This window comes from Sphaeramia orbicularis, chromosome 5 (genome assembly GCF_902148855.1).
Source record: "Sphaeramia orbicularis chromosome 5, fSphaOr1.1, whole genome shotgun sequence".
NCBI lineage: Eukaryota > Metazoa > Chordata > Actinopteri > Kurtiformes > Apogonidae > Sphaeramia > Sphaeramia orbicularis.
Genome location: NC_043961.1, coordinates 4,620,427 through 4,646,549, shown reverse-complemented (window position 1 = coordinate 4,646,549; position 26,123 = coordinate 4,620,427). Strand labels below are relative to the sequence as shown.

General features: G+C 37.2%; 1 protein-coding gene across 1 annotated transcript in view; it reads right to left on the bottom strand.

Annotated features, from left to right (window-relative positions):
- epha8 (eph receptor A8) overlaps nucleotides 1–26,123 on the bottom strand; it is a 366,079-nt gene that overhangs the window by 252,781 nt on the left and 87,175 nt on the right. Inside the window, exon 2 of the mRNA XM_030134865.1 lies at nucleotides 19,991–20,055. Within this exon, the coding sequence (XP_029990725.1) occupies nucleotides 19,991–20,055 (65 nt within the window). The remainder of the gene's footprint in view (nucleotides 1–19,990; nucleotides 20,056–26,123) is intronic.

Below are 26,123 nucleotides of genomic sequence, written 5' to 3'. Positions count from 1 at the left end.
CTCTGCTGTTAAACATTGGTTCCACTGTTGTGTTTCACACGGACGCTTATTGTGACGTACAAAGAAGCTTCAATTCAGGAAAACTGCGATAGAATATTTCCCTTGAATCAATTTGAGTCGATTAATTGAATCGTGAATTTTTGCATTCGCTTCAAGCGCCTAATAGATTAATCGGTTGCAGCTCTAAAATGATCTGCAAATAGAGAAACGATGCAAAGTGCAACATGATTCAAACCAAGAAAACATGTGCAAACGAAAATCGCTGCATTAACCCGTCATTCCAACAGAAGTGCTCCAAACCTGTAGGGGGCGCTGGCAGCAGAACAGCTCAATGCACAGACACACAGGATGGAGAGAGACAGAGAACAGCTGACTGACAGGGTTTCAAACTACGTGATAGTATACATGATATGATACGGCATAGTGCGGTCATGTGACTTTTATTAGATTATATTGTACACTAGTCTGTTGTCTATAAATGCTGCCCCCTACTGGTTTGGAGCACTTCTGCTGGACTGACTGGTTCTGCAGCGATTTTTTGTTTTTTTTTTGCAGATGTTTTCTTGGTTTGAATCGTGTCTTTATTTGCAGAGCATTTGATGATAATGAATGTGTTTTTGTGTTCTGCAGCGCATTTTTTCATTTGCACCCTGTTCCTGTTTTTGTACCTGGTTTAGACTGTGTTTGAGTTTGTGAATTTGCATCGTTTCTGTACTTGCAGCTGTTTTCTCTAAATGAGGCGCATTGGGTCGTTGCAATATGTTTGGCCCTTTTCAGTCACCGTAATAAACCCTGTTAAGCTAAAACAACAGTTTGCACTTCCCAAACCAGACAGACCTTTATCATTTGTGGAATTTGGAATCATCTGCCAACTCTTCTTACGGAGCTTCATCACATTCAGTTTAAAAAAGCCGTGAAAACTCTTCTCCTGGGTGACTGTCATTTTCCACATGGGATAAATTTCTAAGCTTGGTACGCCGTGGAATTCTAAGTGTTGAAAATGTACTTCTGTGGAGCTTGCAAATATATATATTTTTTAAATATTTTTAATTGCAGTTGTAAATAACCTTTGAATTCTGGAGGTTGCCACTTGTTAAGCCCTTTGAGGGTTTTTGGTAACCCTCCATCACAATTTTTAACCAACATGTATTATGTATATGTTTTTTACTATGTGACATTTAAATAACTAAAATAAATAAAAAATAAAATGTGCAAACCTGATACAATGAAGTTAACCCATACAGACCCAAATGAAATTTTATCAGTATCTAACCTTTGAGTGATTTATCACCATTTATTTAAAATATTATCCTTTCTATTTTGTATTTTATCAGTATAAATCAGGTATTTTCCTGTATTTATTTCACTGATCACGTAGATGTTCATGAAAGCTCAAATTAAAGTTGAGGGTTATTCTATCAAAAGCAGAGAAAACTGCAGAAAAAGTGACTTTTACAGTCAAATATATCATTAAGTGAACATAAACCAAGCATTTCCATCCACTGCCTGTGTCTGTCTGATGCAGCCACACGTTTTGAAACAAAAAAGATTTTTCTGCAAATATTTCATAATATTTGAGATTGTTTAAAATCTTAAGGGTGTAAATTTTCTTCTACTATATATGGATGAAAAAGCCGGGGACAGAATCATTTACGTACAAATACTGTGAAATAGACATCAGTCCACTTATGGTGTTCTAGATCTTTTCATGTCAGAATGATGCTGCTGCGCTTTGAAGTCATTTTCTCTTAATACAAATTACATAACACACAGAAGCAGCTGCTTCATCAAGTACACTGATGCTCTACTTCAAAAAAAAAAAAAAAAGTCTCTGTGACATTTGTGTGAACAAATTCAGGTACGACAATCAGCATACTGTGAAATCTTGAACCTGAATTAAAATGATTTTGACACTATTGATTGTTAATATCTTAGTGTAATTTTTGTATTTCATAAATTCACCCCACGGGCCGGACTGGACCCTTTGGCGGGCTGGAATTGGCCCCCGGGACGCATGTTTGACACCTGGGGATGGGAATCGTTAAGAATTTAACGATTCAGATTCCATTATCGATATTGCTTATCGATCCAATTCTCTTATCGATTCTCATTGGGTGAGGGAATAAAAGAGTACAAACGGGTGTGTTTGCATTAACTGTCTTTTATATTTCCATCTGCACAGAAAATAGAACATACACAGTTTGTAGAAATAATAATAACAGGTGGCATCAGGCCCGGTTCGGGGGGGGGGGGGGGGGGGGCATACAGTGAAAGTGAAACTACAGACTCTTTACTAATTCCTCTATTGCCGCATTTCTACTACGTGGAACCGGTTCGACTCGGCTCGGCTTGTCTCCCATTGTTGTGCACCTCATTTCCTTTCCCTTCTAACTTTCGGAAACTTGTATTTGAGGAGTTACGACGTTTGTTGCCCACACCGGAACCGGCTTGGAGTTCACTCTGCCGCTACATTCACAAGCGCCACTAAGTAGCGAATCAAATACGTGACATTTCTGTAAATGAATCACATGCTGTGGACAAATGTTTGAGGATATTGGAGGGATTCCACCCTTTTGAAGACATGGAAGCTTTGACAGTGTTCCAGTGGACCTGGTGTCGTCTGTTTAGACCGTTTCTGCCTCAACGCCATGTTGGCTTTGTTCTGACCAAAACAATGCAGCGTACGTGTGATGTCATCGCGCATGGATAACGAAGGCGGATCAATAAGTAGAATCGATAAGCAGGCAGGCAAATGATTCCAAGGAATTGAGCTACTGAGAACCGGTTCTCAAAAAAGAACCAGTTCTCGATTCCCATCCCTATTGACACCTGTGATGTAAGAGGAGTTGAAGATTTTATTCTGTATTTTTCAGCTACATTCAACAACACTCAAAATCAACACATTCAGAAATCTGCTGTTATCACTGGACAGTAAGAGGAACTACAGCTGTTAGACTAAAGTAGAGTCAAAAAACTGACTCTGATAAATAGTACAGAAGTATAAAAGACAGGGAAGTGAAACTCTCAACTAAAGTAAAAATATCTCGGTCTTCCGCGGCTGCTTCCATGATTCCAGCAGTTTTCAAACTTTAAACATGGAGAAAAACCAGAGCTAAAGCACTTATGTGTTTTTGGAAAACACAAGGTTAAAAGTAGAACCTCCGCTGGTTCCCAGTCAGAGCCACTGAAGGAGCATCCCGCTAGCAACAAAGCGCTGCCGCTGCTCTGATAGCTTTGCTCAAGAATCATTTGGAACGCATCATTATCAGGCTCCAAACATCCTCAGTGTACACAGGCACTTTCTGCTCCGACGAAAAGCAAACCTCCCACACAGAGGTCGTGTTTTGCCTCCTCACACTGAACAAAATGAGCTGCTTTTTAACACAGACCGTCACTGTCACTGACAACAATGTAACACTAATATACTGTTAACAGAGTGGAGCGCTAATCTAAATACTCAGCGTTTTCCCACATACTGGAAACCCTGTCAGCTTACAGATACAGATGCCTCACTGTCTGGACGCCTACTGCACATAATCTGATGTCAAACCACCCTTTATTTTCTTAATGTGTTTCCATTTGAATTTTTTTTCTCAATAAATCATCCCCCTCATAAACACAAAAATGATGGACTGACAAGTTCTTCCACAAATGGAAACCCTTTATTCCTTATTTTACAAACTTAGAGGTACTGCCCGATTGGATGTGTGCCTGTTGTTGTTGTTGTACTTTACAATACACAAGTAACCATTACTTTGTACTGGTCAGGATGAGCGGAGGAGGGGCGGGGTTCAGGGTGGGGGGGGGGGGGGGGGGGGGGGGTGAAAATTTGTTTATTTCACTGTACATTTAATTTTATTAAATGTTTTTGTTGTTGTTTTGCTACACTCTAATTAGAGTGCTCTTTCATTTGTTGTTTTTGTATCCGTGTGTGTGTGTGTGTGTGTGTAAATGTGTGTCTGTATGCATATATGTTTATACTTGAAAAAAAGGAAGGTACATTTTAATTCTGTGATTGGAAGTGTCGTATTTTTCTTCAATAAAAAATATTGGGGGAAAAAAAATAAACATAAAAATATCTCTGAGAGCAAGATTCAGAAATTAAACTTATCTCTGCACTTAAATTTGCAATTTACAATTATTAAAAATGAATAACCTTGACTTACATTTAATTTACATTAATTATTCTCCAGTATCGTAGTCTGTTGAGTGTTTTGGTTTGGTTTTCTTTGTTATGTTTGAGTTGAAGGAAAAGTCCATTTACCCCTGGGGATGAGTAAAATTTACCATTTTAGATTGAGATTAGATTAGATTAAATTACTTTAGTTTAGTTCAGATTAGTTTAGATTATATTAGATTAGACTGATATTAGTTTAGATTAGATTAGATTAGATTAGATTAGATTAGATTAGATTAGTTTAGATTAGATTGAGATTGGATTACTTTAGGTTAGATTAGTTTAGTTTAGATTAGATTGAGATTAGATTAGTTTAGATTATATTAGATTGAGATTAGATTACTTTAGTTTAGATTAGATTAGATTAGTTTAGTTTAGATTAGATTGAGATCAGTTTAGTTTAGATTGAGATTAGATTAGTTTATATTATATTAGATTGAGATTAGATTAGTTTAGTTTTGATTAGATTAGATTAGATAAAATTAGATTAGATTAGTTTAGTTTAGATTAGTTTGGATTAGATTCAACTTTATCATCACATGTACAAGACGTCAAAGTGCATATTCCATCTAAACAAAGTTCAAAGTAGTTGGATTTTATGATCATGTATGAGAATCAAGTAGAATTACCTTTGGGAATGGGATGATACATAATATAGTATTTACAGTATGTACAGAATATGAATATGTGCGATAAGTGCATTAAGAATGGGCAAAATGAATGCGGATTTAGTACAAGCAGATAAAAAGCTGAATACTAAACTGTCAGTGAAATGAATGTCCATCCAACTCAATATTCTATAGAAGTGTGAACCAGCCCAATAAAGTCAAAATCTTCAGCCAATCTAACAAGTTTCATCTGTGTGAAGTCTAAAATGTCTACTGCTAAATTATTCAAAGGCATCGATCCAAGGCCTGCACTTGATGTTTTCATACGACCATAAATGGATCCTGATTTATGACATCATGCGTCACATTTAATAATCTCTGTATTTATTCCAGAAGAACGACTGACATAAAAATGATCTCCTATAGTGAACTATTACTTATGTTTCAATAAACAGAAACATATTTATTCACTGACTTTCACATTTTCAACTAGTTTTTGGTCTCCAGCACCTCCAGAAATTAACATAACGCTTCAACTGGAAAACGTACAAATATACTGACATGGTAGTTGTTACTGCGACAGTATGAAGAAGAACAGCCACTGGTAGTACAGTTTAAAACAAGGCAGTTGGAACAGAAGAGTTGAAAGTTGTTGCTGATCTCAATGAACCTGAGGTGAAGAAACAACACACACATATGGGTTCTTCTCTGAAACTGGTCCTAAAAACAGAACAGAGGGACTAAAAATTCAAACCAGATGTAGACTAATGTTATGAAGCAGATTTGGAAGCACTTTGGGTCTATTTTCAAATAAATATTTACCGAGATAAAATAGAAACTATTTTTCAGATAAAACACATTTTTTATCATTTCTAATATAATTTTTTATATAAAAATCCAAATGTAACACGGTCAAAAGGACACAAAAATTACACGCTACTATTTTTTTGAACATCTCTTTAGTCTCTCACAGGTACATTTTGGGAATCGAAGTAAATATGCAAGGCAGAGTGTTTCACAAAAACAACTGCTGTTGCAAAATCACTCCCAATTTATTTGTGTTTAAATGTTCAGGTTCTGCATGTAACACAAGTGGACACGATGGGTTCCACACCAAACTTGGAATGAGACTGAGATTGATGAAAAACCCACATGTGTGGATTAGAAAAACCACTTGGATTGACACATTTAACACAGTGTTTCTATTTATAGTCTATATAAGACCATTTGCACACGTTTTCACATCTCATGCACTGACACCTCGGTGGCTTTAACTGTCCCAATTTTGGTCCTATTTTTGGCCCCAATATTTAATAAAAAATGCATTAATTATGGGATGGCTCAGAGCAAGAGCATATTTTTTTTTGCATTTGTCTGAGGTCATCATTAGGTCCATCCTGGGGGGAAATATGTCTACATTTACCTTTTATTATTGGGTCTAAAAAGATGGAAAAGCACCAGTTCCCAAAATGAATCCAGTTTCATAGAAGCACCCTTATTTATTTATTTATTTATTTATTTATTTATTTATTTATATATATATATATATATATATATATATATATATGTTCAGTTAACAGAAATTATCACTAACTGAACATGAACCCAGTGTGTTCATCCACTATCATTGATCCAACTCCATGGGTTTGACTGGTGAATCAATGTTGTAGAAGATGATGGTGTTTTCATGGTAACTACAGAGCCTCTGAACGTCCAAATGGGTCATATCTGATGACCATGAAAAGATGAAGAACTGTATTTTACACCAATTATTGACATGTATTGATAGGATTAGTGGATCAACAGGGATTTGACTATTTCTATTGGTAAATGATTTTGTATCTTTGGCTCTTTATGGATTAAAAAGTACTAAAAGTATGCAACACTGTTCCTTAACCCATAAGGACATTTGTGTCCATTCCCAAATGAATTTTTCTCTATATTTAACCATGCTTAAGTGATTTATCATCATTTATTGTAATATTATCTTCTGTATTTTGTGTTTTCTTCAGTGAAACTCAGGTATTTTTCTACATTTAATTTAATAATCATGCAAATGTTCATAAAAGCTCAGAGTAAAGTTGAGGGTTATTATATCAAAAATAGAGAAAACTGAAGAAAACACAACTTTTTCAGTAAAATCTCTCATTAACTGAACATAAACCCAGTGTGTCCATCCACTGTCATTGATCCAACTCCATGGGTTTTACTGGTGAATCAGTGTTGTAGAAGATGATGGTGTTTCCATGGTAACTAAGGAGCCTCTGAACGTCCAAATGGGTCACATCTGATGACCATGAAAAGATGAAGAACTGTATTTTACACCAACTATTTACATGAATTAGTGGATCAACGGGGATTAAACAGTTTCTATCAGTAAATGATGTTGGTTGATGGTGGATGTTTGGGTCTTTACGGGTTGAAAACATCTCAAAGCAGAATCCGATTTAATCCGTCAGAAAAACATCTACATCCACAGTTTTCCTTTTCCCATTCATTTAAAAGTGACCTGTTTCGAAAAGTATCCGGACATGACATGAATGGAACAGAGCCACTGTTTATTCTGTCTTCACCACCTGTGCTTTGTCTGCTGTGAAAAATGTGTATTCTATCACAAAAACAAGGGTCAGAGGGCAAAGCCAGGGGGGACACCGTTGGGAATTGACTGTGACTAATCAATGAACCGCTAACCCCAGAGTCAACGTGATGAGTTGGTGTATTTGTGAAAGTGCATTTCCACAGAAGATGGGAAGCATCGGCGAATCCCCAGAGGAAACAGTGGCATTGTGCTTTCCAGGGTCATCAGACTGGAGCCAGACACATTTTTACTATAAACATGAGGATAAAGCTAGGTGAGTGATAAAAACTCAACTGCTTTTTACTTTATTTTTCATGACATTAGCAAACATTTGAAAAGTGTAGAGCAAAAGTATGTGTGTGTATAAAGTTCCCAGTCCACACGTCAGTCCATGCCTGCTCTATGGGACTGAATGTTGGTCATTTTTCCTCCAGGAAGCCAAAAAAAAAAAAACTTTAATTTCGAGTTTTGTCAAAAATGTGCCTGTGGGTAGGTGCCATTCCGCTCCTAATGTTGAACCATTTGGAGCATTATGACCAAAAATAAATAGTTTCAGAACCCAGAGAACTGAGGCATGTTCTCCCTGATGTGAGATCTGTTGTGTTTGATGTTCGACAGGTTGGAAGTAGAAGTGTAATGTTCTCAACTGCAATTTGTGGATAGTATTTATTTTTAGATATTCATTACAAATCATTGTGGTATTTTCTTTTAATTGTTTTTACACTGCTTTTATTCTTTTGTACTGCTTATATGTTTGACTTTTATTCTGATTGTATCTTTTAATCTTTTATACTTGTACTCTGAGGGACCTCTGCATAATAATTCCTGTGAATCTGAATGTGCACAAATGTCTTAATCTTAATCTTAACCCTTTCATGCATAGGTCACTCCAGTGGACAGTTATTCTCCAGCTGTTCTATTGTATATGAATGGGTTTCGTTGTTTTAGTTCCATATCAGCCAACACAGTGGACACTTACGCACCATCTCATACCCTGACATTCATACCATTACTGTAACTTTGCTGTTCTTGATAAACCTGATCTGCAGTAACATGTTTTAGTGTAAATCAATTGTTATTTGTAAGACAAGAAGGTTTTTTTGCATATGATTTCCATGAAGTGAGTATTTACTAGCATTAGAATATGTTAAAATGTGAGAAGACATCAGATAAGCTGCATTAAAAATGTTTTTATTTCATTGTTTTCATATGAATTTCTGATATTGGGTTTTAAACACGTTTCTTTAGCTCAAAAATTAAATGCATGGATATTTTTGTAACTCCACAGGAAAAAAAAAACTTGATCGCATTGTTTTTTTCATGCCTAAGGAAGAATAAAAACACTCAAGATAAAAATCTTGGCTAAGGTTCTCGCAATTCATGCATGAAAGTAGGGCTGCACGATTTTGGAAAAAAAAAAAAAAATCCCGATTTTTTCCTCTAAAAACTCGATTTTCGATTTCAATTTCGATTTTTGGGTAAAACTACAAGACACTGCTCTGACCTCAAATCTGTAATGGTATCACGTGATGAACCCACAGAAGTTTATTTTTTCTTAATTAAATCTTTATTAAATGAACTAGAGTATACAATGTATACAACAAGAAAATAACATAAGTTTGCCAGGGGGAATATACTATTATACAATGTCCAAATCAGAGTAAATACTTATGTTTTTTATAGCCTTTTTGTTTCCACATTTATCTAACAGCTTTAAATAAAGTTCAACATCTTTCAAAAAATAAATAATATTTGGTTTTGTGTTACAGAACTTACATTTGTGAATGAAAAATTTAGCAAGTAAGAGGACTAAATTATTTTAAAAAATATATATATATTTTTTTTTTTTCTTTTTGGGGTATCTGGCCCACAGAAGTGATACCAATGTAAGTCAGTGACAGGCATCAGTCGTGCGTGCGTGGACCAGGTTAATATGAGTGATCCACATGCGGTTCTATTTAAACTGGGGGATCCGCGCGTGGAACAGACCGACCCAGGACACACTGGAGGGATTCTATGTGTGGAGCTGGTGGATGTGTGTGGGCACAGGGCTGTGTGGGCTCCTCTGCTGAGGCTGATGACCCCGAGACCCGGACCCAGTTCGGAAGAAGACAGTACGGTACGGATCCGGGACAACGGAAGATGAGTGATCCGCATGCAGTTCTATTTTAGTTGCAGGATCTGTGTGTGAAGCCACGGCTTACATTGCTATAAGTACTGCGGGCTCATGAACACATTTAAAGTCCGGTCATTACACAGACTTCTGTGACAGACCGCTGTCACTGATAGGAGGAGGAGCCTACGGGAGCCCGCAAGCGTGCGGCCTGGAGGCACGAGAGAGATGAAATCGATTTTACGATTTCCCTTTTTTAAAAATCGTCCTAATTAAAAAATACAATTTCGATTTAAAATCGATTAATCGTGCAGCCCTACATGAAAGGGTTAAAATGAAGAGCACGACAATGAGGTGGTGTGAGAAACTAGCGATCCTAATTCACCCCTTGGCCCCTCCCCTTTACCCCTACTTCTCCATTTTTGGGTGTCCGCATGAAGGGGAAGGGTATGAGAAATCTCCCATAATTCCAGACTGAGCTCATGAAATCACGTTGTATGTCACGCCGATTCTTATGGTATTTGGTGTGCTATACGTACACATTTTCCTCCTTTCACGTGTCATTCAATGCCATTTGATCGCGTGTCAATGTTCGCCAAGATCTCCAGTTTACATATCTGTAACCGCTAACCCTACACCTAACCGCTAATCCCGCTAACCCTAACCACTAACTGCTAACCCTAAGCGCTAATCACATTAATCGCATGGTATTTTACACGGCGTGAACATAAATGCGGAAAGCTTATAATGTGTTAGTCCGCTGTGTTTTATTTTCTAAATCGCTAGGATCCTCCGCATTTAATTTCCTGTGTGGTGCGATCTCATTGTTGAGTTTTGACGAGTCACATGGAGGAGAAGAAGAAACACAATAATTAATTAATATCAAACCCTCTCCTACCACCACACCTTGAAACTCACAACATCAGTATCCTTCCTTCAAAGTACAGGTGCAACAAAACCGCCCTTAATCAGCTGTAACCACCTGAGGGATCACATCAAGAAGCTTCTGAAAATCATCTTAGTGTCGGTTACAACGCCCACTTTGGGAACCCCTGTTCCAGACACTTAAAGGAGTCTTATTTTGCTTTTTTAAATGGAATTATGCATTTTCCCACATTTCCCTGTGGTCTCCATAAACTGTAAATGCTCTGCTTGGGTCTGAATTCTTCATTCATTCAACTCCACAGGTCCATCTTCAACCCTATTTCTGAGTAATGGCACAAAAAAGGTTGTTTTGAGCGCCGGCCCTTTAAATGCATATAGCCCCGCCCCCTCTACGCTGTTGGCTGTGCTGCTCTGTCCCATTCAACCAACAACTGAACATTTTAGGTAATTGGCTCAAAGTTTGGACATATTTTCAGTCTGGACTACAACTGCTAACTATAACTAGTTATAGACGTAACAAATAAAAGCTGTGGGAGACTTTCGTGACCGATTTTTCATCAAATCTGTCAAACCTCAGTCATATCCTCAGTATCATGAATCTGTTTGTCATTACTCACCTGAATCTCTTGCATTACAGTGAACAGTTTCTCAGTGCTATCCACCAGAAACAAACCATGTGTTTACAAACAGAGTCAAGAGGTAACTCGGGCATTTTCGGAATTTTGTTGTGACATGCATTGTGGGAAGCGGAGGTTTGCGCAGCCACCTGACAGCGGCAGCTGCTACAGACACGACACAGAAACGGCAGGAGCTCCCTTCCCTCTATGCATGTCCCTCCAGCTGTTTCCGCATCGTGTTTGTTTCATCCATGTAATATCATATGGCTGCAGTGCTGCTGCCACAGCCAGGTGGCGCGAACCTCCATTTCCCACAATGCACATCGCAACAAAATTCCTCAGGTGCCCGAGTTACCTCCCGACCCTGTAAACACATAGTTTGTTTCTGGTGGATGGCACTAAGAAACTGTTCACCGTAATGCAAGAGTTTCAGGTGAGTAATGACAGACAGACTTACAGGTTCATGATACTGAGGATATGACTGAGGTTTGACAGATTTGATGAAAAACTGGTCACGAAAGTCTCCCACAGCTTTAAGTAGCATTTGAAACGGGTTGTAGAAATCGACTCAATCTTTGCCGGAATGAATATAAAGACAGTTTTGCAGCACCTGGAGGGTTCAAATTCAAACTGTATGAACTATTAGGGTCCAAATACACAAATAAATGAACCGAAAACTAATAAAAGTGGGTTTAGACAAATATGAGCCCTTTAAAGACTTTAACTTGAGTAGCATTTCAGTTGGTGACTTGAACTTGTACCACAGTCATGTTTTGTAGGGTACCTGTATTTCTACTCAAGTGTGACTTTACTGTACACAACACTGCTCCACAGTTTATTTCTCCTCCGTCGTATCATTTCCATTCAGAACAAGTCGCACTCCTCATCTAACCTGACTACAACGCCACAAAGCCGAGCTCCGGCACTAAACCCATTCAATCAAATATTTCATGTGCGGGAGCTCTGGGTGGAAACCTGTCTCTCATCAAGTTAGGAGTGAATATTTCTGGCATACTGAACCAATTAAATGAAACACTACAGGCCGGGTTTATGTAATCTAGATGTTAAAACAGGGCCCTGTCACAGCGGAGGAGCTTCACTTCTCACGCTGATTTTAGCGCAGAAGGAGTCATTTCGCTCAAAACTCTAATCCAATTCTTCCAGCTCTTTTCTCAGGACTTGAAAGACAATCCATCTGTTCCTCCTGGCCGCTGTTCAATCACACCGCCTTCTGTTGTGTGGGCCGGAGGTGAGTTAAATGTTTCTACCACTTCACTGACAGCCGGGGGAGTCGGGGACACCGTGGCATCTCGCTGCTATAAAGATCACGGCTGGAGCCCTAATTCATCACCCCAGGCATCATCATGTGGCATTACAATATGCTAATGTAGCGACGCCGTGCCCTCGCTGTCACCTCATCCTCTCCCTTTCATCTTTCTCCCTCTTGCCTCTGCCTGCCTTCCCATCATCCCTAGAGGGCCCAGGCTACCCCTTCTGTGATTTGCACCGCGCCGCCGAAATGTGGGGCGGCTGTGGAGTGATGTCGGCGCCAGTGTTGAAATTAGGTGAGCGTTGCGTGTAGCTGTCTCATCGCAAACGGACGAGCATGTAATTAGCCCGCGGTGTCACAGTTACAACTGGATCTCGTTTAATCAGCACACGCTTGTTTAACCCATAAAGACCTGGAGCTACATTTGTGGCAGTTCCCAAATGATTTTTTTTTCTGTATTCTTAACTTTTTTTAAGTGATTTATCACCATTTAAATTAGTATTTTGCATTCTGGAGTGATATTTTGTTTTTTTTTAATGGAATTCTTCATTTTCTAACATTTCCTGTGGTCTCCATAAACTGTAAATGCTCTGCTTGGGTCTGAATTCTTCATTAATTCAACTCCACATGTCCATCTTCAACCCTATTTATTTTATTTTAATTTATTTTTACTTTTTTGCACATCATAGACGGCAAGAAAAATTTTTTAAAAAAAAACTATTTTCATGCAAGTAACACCATTGTGGAAGAGGACAGAAGGCAAAAAAGGCTAATGTAAATACATCCCTGGAAATAAACAATACATAGGAAAAATAAAAAGACTTAAAAATACGATGTAACTGAAATAATAATCAAAGTAAAAACAACAGAAATACAAATCAAATGCCAGGTCCATCTTCAACCCTATTTCTGAGTAATGACACCAGAAAGGTGGTTTGGAGCGCTGGCCCTTTAAATGCACATGTGACACTTCAGGCCCCGCCCCCTCCCCGCCTGTTCAACCAACAACTGAATATTTTAGGTAATGGGCTCCAACTTTGGACATATTTTCAGTATGGACTACAACCGCTGCTGATGATAAACAATTCTGTCGAACTCAGAGAAATGTTTGTCGAAAGTGCAAATGTTGTGATGTAACTAGTTATAGACGTAACAAATTAAGCAGGAATTCAAACAGGTTGTAGAAATCCACTGGATTTTTGCTGGAACAAACATAAAGATAGTTTAGCAGCACCTGGAGGGTTCAAATTCAAACTGTATGAACTATTAGGGTCCAAATACACAAATAAATGAACCACAGACTAAGAAAAGTGGGTTTAGACAAATATGAGCCCTTTAATTGTAAATCAGGTATTTTTGTATAATTTACAGATCACAATTGATGTCCATAAAAGCTCAAAATAAAGTTGAGGGTTTTTATATCAAAAACAGAGAAAATTGAGGAAAAAGTTACTTTTCAGTAAAATATATCATTAACTGAACATAAACCCAGTGTGTCCATCCACTGTCATTGATCCAACTCCATGGGTTTTACTGGTGAATCAATGTTGTAGAAGATGATGGTGTTACCATGGTAACTACGGAGCCTCTGAACGTCCAAATGGGTCATATCTGATGACCATGAAAAGATGAAGAACTGTATTTAACACCAATTATTTACACATATTGATAGGATGAGCGCAGTGGTTCTCAAACTTTTTACAGTGGAGTATCCCCTGAAATATACTTTTTTATCCAAGTACCTCCAACTCTCACTTCAGCATTTTGGATTGGAAAAAAAATTAGGCAAAATCTGTTCCTGTGCCAAAGGTGTCTGTTTATATTTACAAAATATATATTTAAATATAATAATTTTTTTTTTAAAAACACCAATTTTTTAAAAGTAAATTTTGTGCAAAATATAAACTGAAAAGTGCCTTCTTTCACTGATAAGAAAAATAAATAAATTGGTCATTAATTAATAATTAACCTTTCATCAACAAAAAATAATTATTTAGCTACTCAAATAAACTCATTTTGAATAACATAAAATAGAAATGTTCTTAAAATGTTACCAAAGCTTAAACAAGATATGAATGTATTTGTTGTGTTTCATATTTCAGCATTAATTCTCATTATTTATTTGATATTCAGTACATGATGATTTTTTTAACCCTTTCATGCATGAATTATGTGAACCTTAGTAAAAAAAATTTCTTGAGTGTTTTTATTCCTCCTGAAAAAACAATGCGATTGAGGGGTTTTTTTTGTTTTTTTTAATTTCAAAAATGTCCACTCTGCTACACCGTGCATTTAAATTTTGAAGCAAAAAAAACACATGTATTTAAAACTCAATATCAGAAAGGGATATTAAAACAATGAAATAAAACATTTTTAAAGCTGCTAATCGGACGTTTTCTCACATTTTAACGTATTTTAATACTAGCTATTACTGATTTCACAGAGATAATATACCAAAAAAAATAAACTTTTTGTTTAAAAGACACAAACAAATAAACTATTAATTACAGTCTAAAAATTACCAACTGATTTACACTAAACATGTTACTGCAGATCAGGTTTCTCAATAACAGCAAAGTTACAGTAATGGTATGAATTGCAGTGCATGGGATGATGTATAAGTGTCCACTGTATTGGCTGATACGGAACTAAAACAACAAAATCCATGAATATACAAGAGGCTCTGAATAACTGTCCACTGTAGTGACCACTATGCATGAAAGGGTTAGTGTACTTTTCCCAAAAATTTCAAGTACCCCTTGGGCTTCTTCCAAGTACCCCTGGGGGTACGTGTACCCCACTTTGGGAACCCCTGGATTAGTGGATCAACAGGTAGTAAATGATTGTGGTCACCAGTGGAGGTTTGGGTCTTTATGGGTTAAACTGGAAAAGCCTCACACACCTTCACATGGGAAACCTTTCCAACAGGTGTTTCTTTGTGGTAAAAACTTGACAGCATGGATTTCACAGCGAGGATTCGACAGGAAACATGCTGACGCCGCCTGGATTTGCTGTTCCATGTTGACGCGTGTTAAATGGAAGAGGAGTTTTACGAGTTATGAACGGTGTAATGTGCCGTTTGCTTCAGGTGTAGAACTGCCAACACGTTCAACACATGCTCTGACACAGCTTCTCCAAGTCAGGAAATAGAACATTCAGTTTGCATAGTACACACTGAAATTCTTAAAATAGTCTTCAAGAGGTTTAAGATACAGGTAATAAGTGCATGTCATGCAGCAAAGCCGAAAAACATGGAACAGGTAACACAATCTGATTGGTCCACACAAACACTGATCAGCCAGTATAGTGCACAGTTGTGGAAAAAATTATTAGACCACCTCTCGTTTTCTTCAATTTCTTGTTCATTTTAATGCCTGGTACAACTACAGGTCCATTTGTTTGGACAGATATAATGATACCAACAAAAATAGCTCATAGTAGTTTAATTTCAGAGCTGATATCTATCCATTTAACATGTTTTCTTGATAAAAACCAAAATCACTTCAGTTCTTCCATCAATATCTATGGCCTTGTACTGACAAAAACAGTGCTTTTATTCATTCCATGTTTTCTGTCTGTTTTAGTCACATGACACACACAGGAGTTAGGACTGGATTGCATAACCATTGTTTTTGATAATTTTTGATGGTCTAATAATGTTTTTTCTGTGACTGTAGACTGTATCAGTAATTCACTGTATCAGTGAATTAAATATAGGAAAATGCAGGATTTTCACTGAAAAAATGCCAAATACAGTAGATAATATTAGAATAAATGGTGATGAATCACTCAAGAAAGGTTACATATAGAAAAATTCATTTGGGAACTGACACAAATGTCCACCAGGTCCTTATGGGTTAAGGAACATTGTTGAATACCTTTAGTACCTTTTAACCCATACAGACCCAAATAGGGATGTAACGATATGAAAATTTCATATCACAGTTATTGTGACCAAAATTATCACGGTTATCATTATTATCGCGGTATTGTTGTAATGTGTTCAAAATGTTCAAAAACTACTTATACACACACTGAAATAATGTAACCAAGTTGTATTTTCAAAAAAAAACAAAACAAAAACAAATAAATAACACACATAATGTACTTTCTGTGGCAGAAACATTAAAATATTAACATGTCAACATCAAACATACGAATGTGCATTAAAGATAGCACCTCATGGCCATAGGAGATATCTGCACCAGGGGTGGAAATTAATAGGATTTTATCAATATTAATGTTATTGTGGATTCTGTTTACCAATCCAATTCCTTATCAAGTCTCCTATCGATTCCTGAGTGTTTTTTCAAGTGGGAAAAAAAGGAGTTGGACAGGTCTGTCTGCTGGATGAGGATCTGAAGCAGCGGGGGCCGGGGAGGGTTTTACAGTAGCGCGGACCTGGTCCGTGCGCTCGCTCACTGGGACGGCCCGGGTCCGCACACTCACTTGTTCGCTCGGACAGACCCGGGTCCGTGCGCACGTAATCGGACAGACCGGGTCCTTGCAGGAGCCCATTATCCCCAAACTCTGGAGCTGTGTCCATGCAGGAGCCTTCCACCATGTTTTCAGAAGCCAAGCATTACAAACTGCATACGCACACCTGGAGTGCCGCTGCTTGACCAGGAAACAAAGAGCATCACCGTGATTTTCAAAGTGCGGTAATCGAACACGGTTATCATAATAATTAGAATTTAAACGGTAATACTAACCGTCGGAAATTTTACCGCGGTTTATCATTATACCGGTAATCGTTACATTCCTATACTCAAATATACGCTGGTGACTAAAATTATTTACTAATATAAAAAGTCAAATTCCTGTTGATCCACTTATTCTATCAATACATGTACATAACTGGTGTAAAATACAGTTCTTCATCTTTTCATGGTCATCAGATATGACCCATTTGGACGCTCAGAGGCTCTGTAGTTACCATGGAAACACTGTCATCTTCTACAACATTGATTCACCAGTAAAACCCATGGAGTTGGATCAATGACAGAGGATGGACACACTGGGTTTATGTTCAATTAATGATATATTTTGCTGAAAGAGTCACATTTTCTCTGTTTTTGATATAATTACCCTCAACTTTAATCTGAACTTTAATTAACATCTACATGATCAGTGAATTAAATACAGGAAAATACATGATTTTCGCTGAAAAAATGCCAAATACAGTGGATAATAGAATAAATTTACATTTAAATTAGATTTATGCATTTGTCAAACACTTTTTTCCAAAGCAACTTACAGGGGAAAAACCAAAATAAAAGAATAACATACAAGAACATATTAAAGACATAAAACAGCTGTACAATTAAAAACAGTGTTGTACAGAAGAATAAAAAAAGCAAAATGATAAACTAAAATACAAGAATAGATTAAAAAGACATAAAAACAGCTGTACAATTAAATGGTGATAAATCACAATATAGAGAAAAAATTATTTGGGAACTACTACAAAAGAAGCACCGGATCTTTATGGGTTAAACAAACTCAGATAATGCTTCCCAACAGAGAGGTCAAATCCCGCCCCTTCCAATGACCTTATTTCAGTAGAAAATATAAGTGACAGACCCTATGATTTGTGCTATTAATGCCAAATCTGATGTTTTTCTCACCAAAATATAATTCCACAAGTGAAGAAAACCATCATGACATGATTAGAACTAAAGTTTTAAGAAGCAGACACTAAGTTTTCCTGGCAGGAGCGGTTTGCCTGAATGTTTTTCCTGCTGATACATGAATAAAAGCGTGGATGACCTTTTCTAGATCAACACTGCAGAAGAAAGACCTAATTTTGGTGAGTTGTCTCCGTTGAGCAGAGCAGGACTGCACTACTTTTGTCAACTGTGCATCAAAAGACATTTCAGAGTCAAAAATAACACCAAGCTTAGGGGCCTAATTTTGGACATTATTGGCTACAGAGCTCAGATCAGAGGAAAAGAATATTAATACTGCTACTGCCAGGGCCGTGGGGGCTCAGTGTAATTACATCTGATTTTGAGTCTTTCTATAACAGAGGACATAAAGCTGTATTTGCATATCTGTTTGGATCAGATAAAAGATGCGGTGCACAGATACAAAGTGAGGATGCAAGGAGTTCTGTCATGACAACAACAAAACAGCAGAAAAGTGTATGAGTGGATACGCTGGAAGAAATCTAAATGTTACCAAGTGTATTTTTCTCATTTCTACTCCAAATATCTCATCACACTTAAAATAAGACAGAATCACCTAAACTTATTTTTAGACAATAGATCTTGAAAATCTTATTTCAAGAAATCTTACCAAGATAATTTTCACTTGTTCCATTGGCAGATTTTTTGCTTGAATTAAGCAAAAAGAAAAAAAATCTTGAAGTAGGGCTGCTCGATGATAGAAAAAAACAATAATCACGATTATTTTAGCAATAATTGAAATCACGATTATTAAAAACGATTATTTGTTAACCTTTAAGTTGTTTATTTTTTTCTTGCAAAACAATGTAAAATATATTCTTTATTCATGTTTAACATAAATAAAGCTTTAAAACACTAAAACAAAGTATGTTCACTTTTGTACGAAACAAAAAAAAAATCTCTGAATGCAAATAAGTGTACTGTAAATTCAAGTATGTTTCCTTTTGTAAACAAATAGTGCACTGGAATTAAACTGCTATAGACTTGCCATAGAACTGGAGCAATAAAAAAAAAAAAACTCATGTAAAGTGCAAATTATAAATTCAAGTATGTTCATTGTTGTAGCAGCTCGTGTAAAATGATGTCTTGAAGGCAAAACATAGCGTTTGTCCAGTGGATTCACCATTTGTCTGAAGCCCCAGCTGTCAGTGGTGTTAATGGAACACATACCTTTAACCAGGTAATGGACAATGGATTCTGTTATTTTTTGGTGTCTCTCCGATGTGGATGAGTAGGGAGTTGCAGCGTAAAGAGATTCGGAGATTGAAGACTGCATTGCGGATGAAATTGTAGACGAAGTAGTTTTTTTTGTGTTTTGGTTTTTCATCAGATTATCATAAAGTTCACGGTGGTTAAACTTTAGATGGTTAAAAAGGTTTGTTGTGTTAGCGGTCGGTGCGGACACAACTACGAAACACTTTTTGCACGTGATGTGTTTTTGCTCTTCATCTTCTTCATCAAACCCAAAGTGATTCCATACAGTTGAATTGGACTTGCCTTTTTTGTTTACCAAGCACTTCTGCTGTGATTCTCCTGCCATTTTTCAAGACCGCTAGGTACAACTGTCCTGGTGGGCTGGACCTGCCGGCTAGCTGTTAGCTGGAGTTTAGAGGGGGGCGGGGCCGAGCAGCTCATGGTAGCTTGCGTGCACGTGAATTAAAACAACTCAAAATTAATAATTGCTTTTTCTCGATTACATAATTTTTGTAATCGTTGAGTGTAATAATCGAAATTATAATTGAATTTCAATTCATTGCACAGCCCTATCTTGAAGTGCGCAAAAAAAAAAAACACAAACTCACCCTGGGATTAATAAAGTATTCTGATCTGATTAATGCTATTCTCTTAGTCAGAACGACACCTTCTAAGATTCTCATCATTAATAAAACTATTCATGAAGTTTCATGTGAACATGTGTAAGTCTGTCATCCATATGCACAGGAGTGTTCATGCATGTGGGTGTTCAGATACCTGTGCATCTACGACTGAACATGATCGGCTGCTATCTTAATAAATTTCACAGTAGACATTTCAGATTGTTTTCATAAATCTTACCCCATGTGACGGGTACGTTAGCCAGCCCCAGTCTCCTGTGATGGTCGTGGTGTCCAGCAGATTCACTGCAGACACAGAAAAATAACAACAGAGCGGATCAGTGATGAACTGTAAATGATTGTTTTTCCCATCCTGTGTCATCCATCCTGTCCTTCATCACCATCCTCTGGGCACCCCACAGACACACACACACACACACACACACAAACACACATACACCTGTGTGACAGGTGTGACTGATGAGGCGGGACGGTCGTCACGGCAACTCTGAGCCGTGTGTCACAGCGTGTGATGTCACCTTGACCCGGTTCACCCACGAAACCCTCGACGCTGGAACCTCGAAAGGTTCAGACTCAGAATAGAACAGGAAACAAAGGTGTGTAACATGAAATGGAACAGGGTCTGAGCCGCAATAAACCGGACGTCACTTTGAGAATGAATGCTTGACCTGAAAATCAACAGTTGGACAGGCGCTTAAGAACCACTTAGCCTCTGCTTTGTACAGCTAATTGTCACATTACGAACATATTTAATGAACATATGTTAATATTAATCAGTCTCTCAGCGCTGTAGCTGCTGTTTTACTCAGATATTATTCAGTTTTCTTTATTTATTACAGCATGAAAGTGACTATTTTTAGCTTTATTTCATTTTTAGCACCTGTTTGTCATTGTATCAATATATTTTTTATACATGTGAGCTCATAAAGATTTTAGACAAACAAGATTTTTCTAAGATTAAAAAATGCATCAAAATGCTAAATATTTTGCCTTTAGCAGTGTGAGCTGGTTTAGCTTAATATTAAGTTCACTCACTTAACCTAGTGGTTATTTTTGTAAAACATATTTTCACACACATCAAATATTAATGACTATTTTGGTTTTAGCATCGTTAGCTGATTTAGCTTACTGCTAATACAAGTATAATACAACTCTCAGGTTATAGCAATACAATTTTTTGCTAAATTTCTGGGAAAATAAATTTTCACTTAGGTTTGTTGAACTAATCGTCCGGAAGAAGTTTATGAACACACATAGAAAACTTTCATTTAATACCGCTGGGGTTGTGGCCTAATTCAAGCTAATTTAATTTGCTGATACACACCTGATTTATTTTTTTATTGATAAAGTACTATTTTATCTTATCTTGCCAACCATGCCTACAATTTCAATTGTATTTTTTCTCAGTGTTTCCTAATTTTGTCAAGAGGAGGAAATTACACAAAAATGGTCACATGTTCTCTCTAAATTGATTTCAAGTACATTAGCTTAATTGGTCTAAGGGAAAAGGCAACATACAGATTGACATAAAATCAAAACCTACAAATACAGGCTATTTTTAGACAGAACACAACATAAATATTTAATCTACTTTTAAATCTATTGCCTGAAACGACAAATATTAACTGAATACAGAGGTTAGCTGTGCTTTGCTAGCTGTAGCTGTTAGCTGTAGTTCATGCTCTCAATATTCACTGGAAACATCAATTCACTGTGTTTCCATCAGGAAGTTTTTCATTGTGTTCTATTTTATATGCAAGGGTTCTGTGTTAATGTTGATGTTAATGTTAATGTTAATGGCCTTTTTACCTTTATTTTTATTCATGTGACACCATTAGTCAAACCTGTCAGAACAATGTCGAACCTGTTTGTCACTTTTAAACCTGTCACTACATTACAAGTGAGAAGATCTCTGCTCCTTCAAAGTAAAAGCACTTCTTGGAGTGTTTGAAATCCATAGAGCAAATATATGAACGTGTAAGTGTAACAATAAAACATTAAATCTACCTTTACTACCAAAAGAACCACTTCCAAGAAAATTTTGAAAAGCGTTTCACAAACCCTAATTTGGGAACCCCTGCATTTCTGCATTGCCACAATATGAATTAATTAGTCTAATATTAATAACTAAATTGGGAGTAAGTCTATAAATATGTCTATAAAGTCTATAAAGTGTAATCATGTTACTGTAACAGTGTGAAAACACCAGTGTTAAATATTTTTACACATTTCATTGTTAACAAGAAAAGCACTCAGAGAGCACAGACCTCCGCCAAGGCAGATAAGCCCCCCCCCCCCCCCCCGATCACCACCAAAATTTTATCATTTCTTCCTTGTCCCAGTATCATCATTTCCTGAAATTTTCATGAAAATGCATCCATAACTTTTTGAGTTATCTTGCTAACAAACAAACAGGCAAACAAACAAACAAACAAACAAACATGCACACACGCAAACACACAAAGCAAAGCGATCACAATACCTCCTGGTGGAGGTAACTAGAAAAGCACTCAGAAAGCACAGACCTCTGCCAAGGCAGATCACCCCCACCCCCAATCACCACCAAAATGTAATCGTTTGTTCCTTGTGCCAGTATCAACATTCCCTGAAAATTTAATCAAAATCCATCCATAACTTTTTGAGTTATCTTGCCAACAGACAAACAGACAAACAAACAAACAAACCCCGATGAAAACATAACCTCCTTGGCGGACGTAATTATGACACTGAATTAGGGATGTAACGATTACCAGTATAACAATAAACCGCGGTAAAATTGCAGACGGTTAGTATTACCGTTTAAATTCTAATTATCATGATAACTGTTTGATTACCGCACTTTTAGGGGAAAAAAACCCTATGTAAAGGCCTGCTTTTGTGTCAAATATTTGAGTATAGTATTAATTTATTCCAAATTCAATTGTATATACCTAATATTTGGAACCGATAGTCACTTTTAAAGTCTTTGAAAAGGTTGGTTAAGCACCTTTGGGTTATTTATGCAATAAATTATATACATTTTTCAAATCGGATTTTATATATTTTTTGTGTTTTCTGGCCTTTTATGTTTTTATAGTAGGTTAAAGTGAAAACAATAACAGACAGATGATATAGATGAAGTTGTGCTGAAAAAAACAGATCCCAAACATGGGTATAGTAAACATTTGTTTATATAGTGTATAAAGGCAAAATCAAAAGAACTGAAACACGGACAAAACAGGCTCAGACCACTAAGGGTTAATATTTGAATGTTTCTGCAACAGAGGGTACATTGTGCCAATTATTTTATTTCATTTTATTTTTAAAATACAACTTGTTCAAATTATTTCAGTGTGTGTATTAGTACTTTTTGAACATTTTGAGCACAATTTCAACAATGCCGCAATAATAATGATAACCGTGATAATTTTGGTCACAATAACCGTGATAAGAAATTTTCATATCATTACATCCCAACACTGAATTGAGTAAAATTAACTCTGAAAATTTTACATTTCCCCTGCATGTTAAAGCTCAGCCCTGCGATGAACTGGCGACTCGTCCAGGGTGTACCCCGCCTTCGCCCCTATGTAGCTGGGATAGGCTCCAAGTGACCCCCGTGACCCTAGTGAGGATAAAGCGGGTTCAGAAAATCAATGAATGAATGAATTTGACACTAGCCACAGAGGTAATTTTACTCTAATCTGGAGTGGAACCAAATATTATCTGAAACAGAGTTAAATTCAACTCCCTAAGAGTAAAACTGACACCGTTTTTTACTGCGTATTCTGACTTTATTTCACGACACACCTGGTAAAGAAGTTAAAGCTTAAACTGGGCTTTTACTTTCGAAACAAGTTGTGTTTTTCTTTTGATGTAAAAAAGCGCCTTGTCACTGCCACTTTTTTTATCAGCGTTAGATTATGGAGATGTACTTAAAATGAACGCATCGTCTACGTATCTTCAAATGATTGACAGCGTCTATCATGCTTCTCTGAGGTTTATTACAAATTCTAAAACCATGAAACATCATTGTGACTTGTATTCCAGAGCGGGCTGGCCTGTCCTGTCCACTAGGAGGCTGGGACACTGGTGTACCTTCATTTATAAGGCCATACTTGGGCTACTGCCTTCCTATATCTGTGGTTTGATTAGGAGAAGAAGTGCTGATTCTTACTGTCTGCGATCGAACGAGCATTTGTTCCTCTTTTGCCCGTACAGAGCTGGGAAAAAGGGCATTTGTGTACTCTGCTCCGTCCACATGGAATATGTTGCTAAAAGACTGGAAACTCTCTGAATTGATCTCCCTGAATGCTTTTAAATCCAAACTCAAAGTGCTGGAGAAGAACTCAATGACTTGCATGTGTTTTTCATTGGTTGACTTGTCCTGTAAATTATTGTTTGTTGGAACTGTATGAGGTAATTATAATAATAATATTAATAATAATAGCTAGGCCTATAACGGTACACGTACCGAACCATTTCGGTACACACCTGTTCGGTTCGGTACACAGCTGTACCGAAACGGCACAGTATGTTGACAAAAAGAAATAGGAACGAAAGACGTTGTTTGATGCGGAACTTTAAATCCACGCAAGTTTCACACGGACATATTAAAGGACGCGCACAAAAAAAACAACAAATATGATGTGAACCTGGAAGGAAGAGACTGAAGACGCTCCGTCATCAGTACAGTCCAGTTTGGATCAATTCAGGTTCTGGTGAAAGACAACAACGAGGGAAGAGACGTTAATAAAACGGACGTTGTTTACCGCCTATGAACTACGGTAGTTCTAAAACACTGACACTAGGTCTGTCTGTGTTTCTGTCACGCACGCTGTATAACAGAGGAATAGAAGTCGGAGTTGAACGTTGAAAGTATGTAAAAATAAAGTTTCACTTTCGTTTCACGCCAGCGTTAGTTACGTTAGTTATGGACCGGACCGGATCCCCCCCCCCCCCCCCCCCCCGACTCAAAAAACAAAACAAAAAAACAACAAACAAACCATCCCCCCCAGACAAATCACACCTTGGACGCACGCACGCACGCACACACATACACACACACACGAATACACAAAGTGTCCTAAACAGTTTGTTCTCTGTCCTAAAATAAATAATTTGGTTCAGTTTGTTGTCAATGTTTCTCTTCAGTTTGTTTCAACAGAATACCAGTTTACCCTCCTGTTAATGTTGCACTTCATGCAGAATTTTTTTGTTGATATTTTTCTGCAGAATGTGAACTGACAGAACTGTGATTTGATTTTTCTTGTTTGTTCAAAACTCCGTCAGGGAAAAGTGCAAAACTAGTGTTTAAAATACGTTCAGTAATATTAATAATTTATTTTATTTTCTAATTGATTTACAGCAGCAGAATTATATTATTCCTGTTTTTCTATATTCTATTGTGTCCAAAAATTGGGGGAAAAACGTTAAAAAAAATTCATAAATGTATTAAAGACATTTTGGGGGGTTTTCTTTCTTCCCGTACCGAACCGAAAAAAACCGAACCGTGGCTTTGAAAACCGAAAACGTACCGAACCGAAAATTTTGTTTACCGTTACAGGCCTAATAATAGCTTTATTTATATAGCACCTTTTAAAACAAAGTTTACAAAGTGCTTTGACAAACAAGTAAAGGGCATAACAGCAGGATACAAGATGTAAGTAAAAACACTAAAACAGAAGCAACATAATAGGAGAGATGTGTACAACAATGCAGAAACATGACACTTCGAATAAATTAAATGAATCGGAATAAAGAGGGCAGGGGTAACGTAACATGATGCTGTTAAATCAATGCAAAAATAGAGGTGTGAGATAAAACAACATCATGTATAAGAATATAAACCAACAATCAAACAGGATAAGGTTCAAATTTTTTTTTAAAAATTAAAATTTAAAATTAAAAGGGACAAACATCACATAAAAGCAAGTCTATAAAAGTGTGTTTTAAGAAGTGACTTAAAACATGCCACTGATTCCGCAAGCCTTATCTCCTCGGGCAGGCCGTTCCAAAGTCGAAGGGCCCTGATGGAAAAGGCCCGCTCACCCTTAGATTTAAGCCTCGACTTTGGAACGAGGATCTAAGGCTGCGTGCTGGCTCGTAGGTAACTAACATGTCATCTAGATAGCATGGGGCCAGACCCATTCAGGCTTTAAAAGTAATCAGTAAAATCTTAAAATCGATTCTAAAACACACAGGGAGCCAGTGGAGTGATGCCAGGATAGGGGTTACGTGATGTCGCCTGTTAAAACCAGTGAAACCAGTGTATGTTGTAACTACAGTCTACTCTCGTTAAACCGCCCGCCGTTATACCGCCATTTCCGCCTATCGCCATCCGCCAGCCCAGTTCCATGCACAAACAACACTTA